This window comes from Petaurus breviceps, unplaced genomic scaffold (assembly GCF_028583685.1).
Source record: "Petaurus breviceps papuanus isolate PSGF00001 unplaced genomic scaffold, PetGlider_PUasm1.0 181, whole genome shotgun sequence".
Taxonomy (NCBI): domain Eukaryota; kingdom Metazoa; phylum Chordata; class Mammalia; order Diprotodontia; family Petauridae; genus Petaurus; species Petaurus breviceps.
The window spans coordinates 13172527-13184787 of NW_027185784.1; the positions used below are offsets into that span (position 1 = coordinate 13172527).

General features: G+C 41.5%; 2 protein-coding genes across 2 annotated transcripts in view; both read left to right on the forward strand.

Annotated features, from left to right (window-relative positions):
• Positions 1-10730, forward strand: part of LOC138160600 (carboxypeptidase A4-like) — a 31789-nt gene extending 21059 nt beyond the window's left edge. The window contains exon 11 of the mRNA XM_069087221.1: positions 9267-10730. Coding sequence (XP_068943322.1) covers positions 9267-9454 — 188 coding nt within the window. The 3' untranslated portion in view covers positions 9455-10730. The remainder of the gene's footprint in view (positions 1-9266) is intronic.
• The window catches only part of LOC138160601 (carboxypeptidase A5-like), a 52393-nt gene that overhangs the window by 125 nt on the left and 40007 nt on the right, over positions 1-12261 (forward strand). The window lies entirely within an intron of this gene.

The window sequence follows — 12261 nt, forward strand, 5'->3', positions numbered from 1 at the left end:
AACATAAATGTAACAGGGGACTGGAAATTAGACACTCTATTTTTCCATCAAAGCCAAGGAGGATGGCATCCTAGGTTGGCCTGATTTTAAAAATGATGATGATAAATGCTATCAAATGAGATTACAAATGATTAATTTTGTTGTTATTATTAATAACATTATTACATTATTAATGTCACATAATTATACCGTTGTTATTGTTATTCCTACAGTGACATTATTTTCCTTATAACAACCCTATGAGATTGGTAGTGCAATCATCCCCATTGTATAGATGAGGAAACTGATCAGAAGTTTGTTTGACTTGCCCAAGGTAAACACTACTAAAAAGAGTCAGAGTCCAAATCTCCTGAAACCCAGCCCCAGGCTCTTTCCATGACACCATCCAGCTTTGATGATGGGGGCCTTTCCTAGGGATTACAGAACTCACATTACAGGGTTATTTATTGTTGCTATATACAGGCCCCAGCTTGATGGTGTCAATAACATGGGTTGTGGGTTCTGTGGGTCTTTGGTTCTATCGCTGCCATAACCACAAACAATTACTATTTATGGGTTGCCAGCTGTGTGGTAGGTGTTGTGTTTTTACCATGCACCAAAAGGCTTGAAATGACTTCAAAACTTTCTCAGAAGGGAAGGAGTGTTAGTTTTATTTTCAGAGGAAGCTGAAAGCTGATGGGCAAAGGGCCTAATGAGGGGCTGGAAGGGTCCTCCATCTCCCAGCCAGAAACCCTTCTTAGTAGCCAAAGCAAGAAAATGAGAGAGCTGGGACATATGTTGGGCTGAATTCACTGGAGAGAGATAGTCTTGGTCAGGGATAGAGATTTGGGTGAGATGTAGGGACTGATAGCAACAAGGATCCTATTTAGAGACAGATTGGGGTAAACTATCTCATACAGAAGAGGCAAGGGAAAATGGTTACAATGGAGGGGAAGAATAGGAAGGCAAAAGGGAATGAGTCAACCTTATTCCCATTGAATTTGGCTTGAGGAGGGAGTGAAATACACACTAAATAGGGTATCTCACCCTCCAGGAGAATAAGGGGGGAAGGGGATGAGAGAGGGAATGATAGAAGGGAGGGTCGGCTGCGGGGGAGGGAGGTTGGAAGCGCTCACTTTTGAAAATAGATGAGATCAAAGTGGAGAGTAGATCGGGTGGGAGGTGGGATGGGAGGGAGGGAAGTGTAGTCAGTCTTTTACAATGTATCTACTATGTTATTGTTTTGCATTAGCCTCACATGTGCAACCTATACTGAACTGCTGATCTTCCCAGTAGGGGTGGGTGACGGGGAAGGAGGGGAATGAATCTGGAATTGAAAGTTTTGAAATCAAATATTCAAATATATATATGTATATATACTATTATTAATATCGTCTTACATGTAATTGGGAAATGGGATGTGCAGGCACTGAGGCATAGAGATCCACTGGAAAAGTGGAAAGGGGTATGGGAGAAAATATGGGAGAAAATGAGAGAGAAGATTGGAGGAGGGGATATCCTGTGGGACTGCTATTTTGGGGCAGTGGCTGGGGGAGAAATGGGGAGAAAATTTGTAACTCAAAATCTGGCTGAAACAGATGATGTAAATCAGAAGTTAATAAAGCATTAAAAAAAACCAAAAACAAAAAAACAACAACAAGGATCCTATTTTCCTGAATCCACCTTTTGGACTAGCCTCTCTTTGGTCTTAAAGGTCAGTGCTTTCGATGCCCACTTGATGTCACTTTGGAAGTTTATGCTCAGAGGCTTGGTAACAGGAGAGAGATATTTTCTCCCTTTTGATTTCCCTTGTGATATCGGTTCTTAGTGACCAACTGCTATAAGATATACAAAGCATTTTATAAACTTAGGTTCTATATTAATGCCAGCTTTTTTTATATTCTCTAATCCATTCTGCATACTGAGGCCAGATTGATTTTCCTAAAATACTGATTTGATTTCTAGAGGCAATGTGGTATTATGGAAGGATCCCTGAACTAAGAGATGGAAGGTCTAGATTCAAATATTGGCCCTGGCACTTACTAGCTGTGAACTTAGGTGAATCACTTCATTGGTCTAAGACTCAATTTCAATATCTGTGAAGTGGGGATAATAATACCCAGAGTATTGAGTGCCTAAGTAGTACTTCACAGGATTTCTGTAAGGAAGATACCAAATAAATGTGAATTTTTATTACAAATTAATTTCCAGAAGGAAGCTTGAGAATTGAACCTGGGAGTTCCTGTTCTTTCTAAAATGCATTTGTCTTTCCAGGTTCCTTTTGGAAATCGTAGCAAGGGGGCTTAGCTGTTTCCCAAGAACGAAGATGTAATTGGGAAATTAGAAATAAACAAACAAACAAACCAGAAACTGCAGGTCTGATTCCTGTTCTCCCAAGATTCCCCTGCACTCAGCAAGAGTGATGCTAGCACTCAAATATTGTAGTGCCATTTCATTGTTAACACAGTACCATCAATTGCCTTATAATTACTGAGTGGGAGTTCTCCAAAGAAAATATTATGAGAGGCCCTCCACCCTCTGCTGAGTCAGTAACCAAAGATACTTCTAAGTGTCGTAGGATCCTCCTCCAGAAAAGCAACATGGAGGCTGAGGAAGGGCCACCTTGGGACTCCAGGTGGACAGAAGGTCATGCTCCAGCTTAGAGATATAGATACATTGGGTTTTAGAATTACACACATTTTTTGATAGTCAAATACTTTTGCTCTCCCCTTCCCTTGACTTCTTTTCTTTTTTCTTATTTTTTTCCTTTTCTTGACTAAGTCTTCCTATATCACCCAGGCTAGAAGTTCAGGAGGCTATTCTTAGGCCTAATCCTATTAATAACTGACACAGGAGCTTTGACCTGCTCCATTTCTGATCTGTTTGTCCCTCCTTGGACAGGCTGATTTAAGTGACTTGTCCAGGGTCACAAAACCAGTAGGTATCCGAGACTGGATTTGAACTCAGGTCTTCCTGACCTCTGGTCCAGGGCCATATCCATTATACCACTTAACTGCCTAACAACTAACGGTTTGCCCATATGTTGTTGTTGTTTGTCCTTTGTTCTTGAAGAGGACCGTGACATCATGAAAGTGTTGTTATGACTTGCAAGTGAGAGAGGGCTGTGCAAAGTCACCAGCCTCAGTTTCACCCCTAGAGCCATCTGGGTCCAGTGGTAAGAGATAGATCAGGACAAGTGGAGATGGCCCCATGCCCCAATGGTAGTGGACCCCACGGACTACCATGAGCACTTCTGTTCTTGTCTTCTAAATGTCATTTATGAGGCTATCACTGTGTTTGTCTCTCCTCTTTGGACTTACTGTCCCTAATCAATGAGCTGTAGAAAACCAGAAAACCCAAGCTTCTTAATGTAGAGTTGTAATGGGAATGTAAATTTAAAGATCTTCCCTGCCCCTAGGCTAAAGTGCACCTGGAGCCTGGGGTAGGAGGCTTGTTTTTCAGTAGATACTTCTTGGTTGTCCAGTGAGTCAATAAGTTTGTTACATTCTCTGAGCCAGGAGAAGGCTATATAAGCCCTGATGTGTAGCTTTGTTTTGGGGCTCACTTTGAGAAGTGTTCTGTGATTTGATGTGGATTCTGGGGCTGTTGTTGAGAGCCCCTCTCGGCTTTGAAAAACCCAGATGTTGATTTGGTATGGATGTAATGGTTGGACAGTTTGGAAAACTGTCTACTTGATCTGTTTCTCTGTCTTGATAATTCTGTCTGTGTGTTCTGAAGTTCGGGGTGCTGACCTTTTTCCCCTGAACTAGGTAAACGATATATGTTTGACTGATTAAAGTAAGCTTGTTAACCCATTTTGAGTTGCTTTCTTTTAACAAAGCAGATCTAAGAACCTGTGGTGGCGGCGACCCTGGGGACGCTGGGGTGCTTGCTGCTATAAGAGTCTAACACTACGGTCCACTGACCTTTGAAAGATCTGTGGATAGGTTTCATGTGTCTGTGAACTAGATTACAATTAAAAAAAATATTTTTATAGCTGTTCAATATGATCGGTTTCCTTTGTAATCCTCCGTATTTTATTTCATGATTTCTAAAAACATTATCCTGATAAAGGGTCCATACTTGAGAGACTGCCAAAGAGATTCCTGGCACAAAAGCCCAGAGAAGGGAGGACTCTACCACCTCTCCTATTTTTGTATCACTTATGAGCTTTAGTGATATGAATTTGGGTAGCTCAGAAACCTTTTTTGCTTTTAGAATCTTATTAGAATCTAATTCTAGATGGGTGAAACTGCTATATAAGTGGCCTCAGGAACAGTGTTTGTTCAGCATTCAAACAGAATAGAGTATTGTTATGGCCACCCAGAAATTCAGAAGACACAATCCCTCAGCAAGTTTATAAGGGAAAAACAACCCAATTAGTACCAATAGTGAGAAACGATATTCGACAGCTGTGTGACTATAGTCAAGTCATCCCAACACTCTGAGCCTCTGTTTCCTTATCTGTAAAATGGGGTTACAAATACTTGTATTCCTTGTCTCCTAGGGACAGATGAAGTAATGCATGTAAAATGCTTGGTGTAAAGTTGGAAGTTAATTAAAGCATTCCTTCTTCATCATGTCATAGTCAAGTGGCAAATCATTGTTCTTTGCCAGTCTATGTCAAGAGGGAACATATCTGTCTGTAGAAAAGTTATCATTGCTTTTGCTGCATTCCTGACAAAGAAACAGAAAAACAACAACTGTTATTTACATAGTACTCTTAAGTTAAAAAAAAACACTGCTTTATGTACAGGATGTCCCAGAAGTCTTAAAACAGTTTTAAGCTTATTAAGGCTTATTAACTTTAAAGCTTAAATGCACTAAGTTTCTTAGGACACCATATTAACTTCTTTGATCTTGCTACTTGGGTGACCCTGGAGAAGTCATTTCACTTTTTTTTTTCAAATGCTTTATTAACTTCTGGTTTACATCATTCATTTCCTCCAGATTTTGAGTTACAAATTTTTCCCCTGTTTTTCCCCTACCCACCGCCCCAAAATAGTGGCCCCACAGGATATTCCCTCCTCCAATCTGCTCTCTCCCATATCTTCTCCCATACCCCCTTTGACTTTTCCAGTAGGGCATGGTGGATCTCTATGCCCCAATGCCTGTATATCTTATTTCCCAATTACATGTAAAATAGTATTAATAATAGTATTTATATATTTTTAAACATTTGATTTTAAAACTTTGAATTCCAGATTCATTCCCTTCCTCCCTTGTCACCCCCTCTTAGTGGGAAGATAAGCAATTGAGTATAGGTTGTATATGTGTAGCTATGCAAAACATTACCATAGTAGATATATTGTAAAGGACTGACTATATTTCCCTCCCTCCTATCCCACCTCCCACTTGTTCTATTCTCTACTTTGATCCTGTCCCTTTTGAAAAGTGGGTGCTTCCAACTTCCTTCCCCCCCAGCCTCCCCTCCCTTCCATCATCCGCCTTCTCATCCCCTTCCCCCCTACTCTCTTGTAGGGTGAGATACCCTATTTAGTGTGTATGTCATTCCCTCCCTGAGCCAAATTCAATGAGAATAAGGTTTTGCCTTTTTGCCTTCCTGTTCTTCCCCTCCATTGTAACCATTTTCCCTTACCTCTTCTATATGAGATAGTTTACCCCATTCTGTCTCTCCCCATCTCTTCTCATTATATTCCTCTCTCACCTCTTAATTTCTCCTCTTAAGTATCATCCCTTCCTATTAAAGTGGTCCTGTGCCCTCTATCTATATCTACCTGTAAACATATATACACATTCACATATGTATTCATATGCCCATATACCCTCCTATATAGACATATATACATATTTCTATTCCCTTCAACTATTTTCATACTGAGAAAAGTTTCATAAGTTACACTTATTGTTTTTCCATGTAGGAATGTAAATAATGCAACTTTGATAAGTTCCTTATTTCTTTTCCCTGTTTACCTTCTCATGCTTCTCTTGCTTCTTTTATCTGAATGTCAGATTTTCTATTCAACTCTGATTTTTTCATTAAGAATACTTGAAAGTCTTCTATTGCACTGAATGACCATATTTTCCCCTGAAACATGACACTCAGTTTTTTTGGGTAGGTGATTCTTGGTTTTAATCCCAGCTCCTTTGCCCTCCAGAATATCATATTCCAAGCCCTTCAATCCCTCAGTGTAGAGGCTGCCAGATCCTGTGTTATGCTGATTGTGTTTCCACAATATTCAAATCGTTTCTTCCTGGCTGCTTGTAATATTCTCTCCTTGATCTGGGAATTTCAGAACCTGGCTATAATATTCCTAGGAGTTTTCTTTTTGGGATCTTTTTCAGGAGGTGATGGGTGGATTCTTTCAATCTCTATTTTGCCCTCTGGTTCTAAAACATCAGGGCAGTTTTCCTTGAGAATTTCTTGGAGGATGATTTCTAGGTTCTTTCTTTGATCATGGCTTTCAGGTAGTCCAGTAATTTTAAAATGATCTCTCCTGGATCTATTTTCCAGGTCAGTGGTTTTTCCCATGAGATATTGCACATTGCCTTCTATTCTTTCATTTGTTAGGATCTGTTTAATAGCATCTTGATTTCTCATAAAGTCAATAGCTTCCATTTGCTCCAATCTAATTCTGAAGGAATGATTCTCCTTAGTGAGCTTTTGAGATTCTTTTTCCATCTGGCAAATATGGCTTTTTAAGGCATCCTTCTCCTCATTGGCTTTTTGAGCCTCTTTTGCCATTTGAATTAGCCTATTTTTTAAGGTGTGATTTTCCTCAGGCTGTTGACTCTCATTTCATAATTTTCTTGCATCATTCTCATTTCTCTTCCCAATTTTTCCTCCACTTCTCTTATTTGCTTTTTTTTTTTGCTTTTTGGAGGGCAATTGGGTTTGTGGCCAGAACTGAACTTGGGTCCTCCTGACTCCAGGACCGGCGCTTTAGTCACTGCACCACCTAGCTGCCCCATCTTATTTGCTTCTTAAGGTTCTCTATGGCCTGTGACCAGCTCGTATTTTTCTTTGAAGCTTTTGGTGCAGGAGTTCTGACTTCACTTCTTCCTCCTGTTCCAAGCTTTGATCCTTTTTGTCACCAAAATAGGAGCGTAAAGTTGGGGTACTCTGTTTATCTTGCTTCCTTTGCCTGCTCATGTTGCCACTCAATCACTTGACCCCTGGGCTTTTTGCCACAGTAGGACTCTGCCACCAGACAGAGGAGCTTCGTTCCAAACACTGGTGTTTTCTTAGCTGCTGGAGGTATTAGTTGGGTGCCCTCTCTGAAGCCTCCACATGCTCTGGCAAGCTGGTCTCACACCCCAGGACCTCCACCCTAGACCGAAATCCAGATCCAAGCAGGTTAAAGCAAGAGCAATTACCCCTCAGACTGGTCGCTTGGTTCCCCTACACTCTGCAGGCCAGGAGCTGAAGCTGCCAAAGCCCTCAAGCCAATGCACTCCCAACTACTAGGTCCCAAAGTCCATGCTGCACTGACCTCTCACTTTGTCCTTCACATCTTTGTGTTGATAATTCTGGAAACCGCCACAGCTGCTGGTGTTCTGAAGTCCCTCCAGCCTGTGGTTGGTCAGGCCCGCCCTGGGGCTAAAACCTCCGGCTCCAGTGGGGCTGGGGTCTGCTCCCAGAGTGCTGTGCTGGCCAATTCCTGCCGGCCTGCCAGGCTGTCCTCAGCGGGAGGTTAGCTTCTCTGTGTCATTTTGTGGGTTCTGTAGCTCCAAAGTTTGTTCAGAGTCCCCTTTTACATGGATTGGGGGAGGTGGAAGCCGGAGCCCCACAGAAGTCCTGTTTCTACTCCGCCATCTTCCATTTCACTTTTCTGACCTCTGATTGCATCTCCATAAAATGGACCCATGCTCACAACAAACCTGTGACAGAGGTACTCCATTCATTATTCTCCCCATTATATTGATGGGGAAACTGAGCCCCAGAAAAGTTAATTGCTTTGACTGGTTCTTAGTGACTGCACTGAATCTTCCTGAGTGTTTCACATTCAAAAGCATTCCTAGTTTCATCATCCCAGATGCCTCTACTGCTAATTCCTACTCCGGTAAGGAGTGAGCAGAAAGAAGGGGGGAGAGTAGACCATGTCCTCTTATGTCCCACAAGGACAGTCAGCTTCTCTCTAGCCTTATTAAGTTGGCTTTAGATGATTTGGAGGCAGAATGGCCCCGTGGAAAGAGTGCTGGATCTGAAGTCAGAAGATCTGGGTTCAAATTCTGACCTACTGCTTTCTTCCTAGTGACTGTGTACAAGTCCTTTCACCTCTCTGACTTCCAGTTCCTTATTTGTGAAATGGAGGGGGAAGTAGGAGAGTTGGGTTAGGTCACTTCAGAAGTTCTTTCCAGTTCTAAATCTACGACCCTATGACCTGCTAGTGGTCAAATAGTAAATTAGTGACCAAAAAAAGGGAATTAAAACCTATTACTCCTTCAGAGTCTCTGAGCTCCTGTGCCTCCTGGAATGATAAAGTATTAGTGCTCAAGGCCCTTAGAGATCACCTGATCCAAATATTCTTCACCTGCTTGTGGATCTCTTCTCAGAATAATGCTTTTAAATGAATAAAATAAAACATGTAGAATTACAAAAGAAACCAGCGAAATACATAATATATGATGTATGACATAATAAGGTATGATACAATATATGTAATATAATACATAACATAGCATAATTTAATTTAAATTAATATAATATACATAATGGGGCAGTTAGGTGTTACAGTGGGCCTGGCACCAGGAAGGCTCATCTTCCTGAGTTCAAATCTGGTCTCAGATACTTTGTAACTGTGTGACCCTGAACAAGTCCCTTAACCCCGTTTGCCTCAGTTTCCTCATCTGTAAAATGAGCTGGAGAAGGAAATGACAAACTACTACAATATCTTTATCAAGAAAACCCCAAATGAGAGTCAGACATAGATGAAAAATGACTGAACGGTAACAACTGAATCCATATGTGATATATTTTGTTGTTGCTGTTGTTGTATAAAGACATTATAATTAAATACAGTCACTGAGACATTTTAACAAAACAAGTTCACAGCCCCCAAGTTAAGAGCTTCTGGACTAGACTAACCTTATTCTTCATGTAAGGAAACTGGGGCCCCAAAAAAGTAATTGCTCACATGCCCGGTTAATTTTCTCTGGAATATTTCCATAGGAGACAGCATTTTTTCAGCACAATCAGGATGATTGTCAGAGTGTAAGGTCCTTAATAGACCCAGGCCAACAGACAAGTAGGGCTTCTGACCTATGGTCCATTTTGACCTTGAATGAGACCCATGCCTATCAATGATTCCTTTTTTAAATTACAGACCAAGCCAGCGGCAGCAGCATAGACTGGGCCTATGAAAATGGAATTAAATATGCTTTCACTTTTGAGCTGCGAGACACTGGACATTATGGTTTCGTCCTGCCGGCTAAGCAGATCCTCTCCACTGCCCAGGAGACCTGGAGGGGCCTACAAGTGATCATGGAGCACGTTAAAGACCACCCCTACTAGAGAAACCCCCTCTGACACTACAGGACAGAAGAATCTGCCACATTCATACATGTACTAATTGTTTATTGTTCATTCAGCCAGTGACATCAAGGGATATATTGTGATATGACTGCATGGTTAGCCTCAGAAGGCTAGGGCAAATGTTCCCCATGTCCCTCCTCCCAAAAGAACATCCTGACACTGATATTTCATCTATTGATATGTTCAGTCTCTTTCTGAACCTATTTTCTGCCTGTGTCCCTCTTAGTGAGTTTTCTAAAGTTACCCCTGGGGTTTTGTTATTTTGTTCAGGGGGTTGATATCATCAGTGTGGAGGACTTCCAGTGTGGAATTTCTTTCCATTGGCACAGAAATAGTAGGACCAGGGCAGCTAGGTGGCACAGTGAAGTCAGGCCCTGGAGTGAGGAGGACTTGAGTTCAAATCCAGCCTCAGACACTTAACACTTACTAGCTGTGTGACCTTGGGCAAGTCACTTAACCCCAATTGCCCTGCCTTCCCCCCTCTAAACCGCCCCCCCCAAAAACAAAAACCAGAAATAGTAGTAACACAGGGCTTTGTTCTCTAAATTATTCCAGATCACCTCATCCTTCCACTTTGTCTCATTCTACCAATACAGCATCCTCTCCTTCACACCGTCTTGATTCTGGCTTCAGTCATTTGACCATCTCTGAATAACCCTCTCATTTGTCTTTCTACCTGGGCATGCATGTTCTATGTTTCCTCCTCCTAATTCTCTCTCTTTCTCCTCTCCTCTTCTCTTTTTCTCTCCCCCTCCTTTCTCTTTCCCTCCTCTCCTCTATCTCTGCCCCTTTCTTTCCTCTTTCTCTTCTCATTCCTCTTTCTCTCTCCTTTTTCTCACTTTCTTCTTTCTCTCCCTCCTTTCCTTTCTCTCCCTTTTCTCTCTCTCCTTTCATTTCTTTTCCTTTCCTCTCTTTGTCTCTCTCTCTCCTTTCATCTTTCTTCATCCTTTCTACTCTCTGTCTTTTGTCCCCTTTCTTTCTCTCTGTCTCTGTTTCTCTCACTCTCCTTTTCCCTCTGCCTTCTATACTGTGTCCTATGACCAAGGCCTACTCCTAAGCAAAACTCAACAATCCAGATTTAGGAGACAGAAAATAACAATCCAGTGTCTTTAACTTTCTCCCCAACACAGGGTACCTACCATCTTTTGTCCCCCTGCCCCTTCTGCCAACTGTGCTGGGCTGTCACCTTGCTTGGTTTATGATGTATGTAGCAAATGGACATTACTCAATAAATATTAGTGATTGAAACTCCTAATGGTTCCTTGCTCCTTGAGTTACTTTCATAGGTTGAGGCCATGATGTACCTTCTGTCTTTGTACTTTACTTTAGGTAATGACAAAAAAAGTTCACTTAAATTCTCACCCACTTTATGTCAGATTAAAAGAAGAAATCTGTGCCCCTTGACAACTAAATATCATGAGGGAGAAAATGGCCAAGGAATTATTGCTGGTTATAATAAACATCTGACATTTTAGTTTAAATTTTTTTTCAAAGTATTTGCACATTATATAAAACTACCCATGAGGAAGATTGCCCTAGTTACTGTTTTTAAAATTGTATTATTATTTTGTTTGTTTTGGGCCTAGATCTATGATTTCATCAGGAGGGCACCTCCCAGAGGGAAAATTTTCTTTACCAGTGCAGGTAAATTGTCCTGCAATTTATAATCTCAGGGTGGCCTGGGGAACTGATAGGGAAATCTCCACATCTAATACCATATAACTAGTGTGTGTCAGAACCAGAACTTAAACCTAGGTCTTCCCTGCCTTGAAGGCCAGCTTTCTCTCCTTGATACCATGCTAGTCCTGCAACTATTATTTACTTTTTAACAGAGGGGGACACTGAGGCACAAAGCAGTTAGATGGGTCACCTAAGATCCCACAGTCAGTCAGGAGAAAAATGAAGATTAAACTCTAGATTCCTTGACTTGAAGACAAAAATTATGCTGTAAGCAGTAGGAAGTTATTCCTTGCTGTTCTGTCAGTATATCTGCAGACATGGATATATTGTATAAGCCAAAATCCCCCAAAATGTTTCATTTAAGAGGGCAGAAAGTGAGGAATTCACTAGCAATCAAAAAAATTTACTTCTCTTTTTCCCCATTAATGGGGATGTGTGATAAATTATCCTATCAGATGGTCCATTTCATAACTAGCATCATATATTAGGATACAGCTGGCAGGGTTGGGTGTACAGTTATGGGGCATAGGATAGGGCTTGTTTTCTCTGTGGGCTTGACTGGACAGTATGGACAGTGAAGGCAGTTTTGGGCACATTAACCAAGTGAGGGGAAGCATTCCAGGATGGTGATTCCTAAACAGCTGCTACTTTCTCTTCCATTTTAAAAAATGCATCTCCCTACAGTCAATTTGGTCATGAGCTTCTCTGAATTTATCTAAGCTGCTTGTCAGACAACAGGCAGTCAATCCAATCCAGGCCCGTTCTTCACACAGCTATCAAAATAATTTTCCTAAGGCACAAATTTGACCATGTCATGCCCCTACTCCAAAGTCTTTGGTAACTTTCTGTTGTTCAGTCCTATTTGACTTTTCATGACCCTGTTTGGGGTTTTCTTGGCAAACAGGAGGGGCAGTGGATAGAACACTGGGCTTGGAATCAAGAAGACTCGTCTTCATGAGTTCAAATCCAGCCTCAGACACTTCCTAGCTGTGTGACTCTCAGCCAGTCCTTTAACCCTGTTTGCCTCAGTTTCCTCATCTTTAAAATGAGCTGGAGAGGAAATGGCAAACCACTCCAGGATCTCTACCAAGAAAACCCCAAACAGG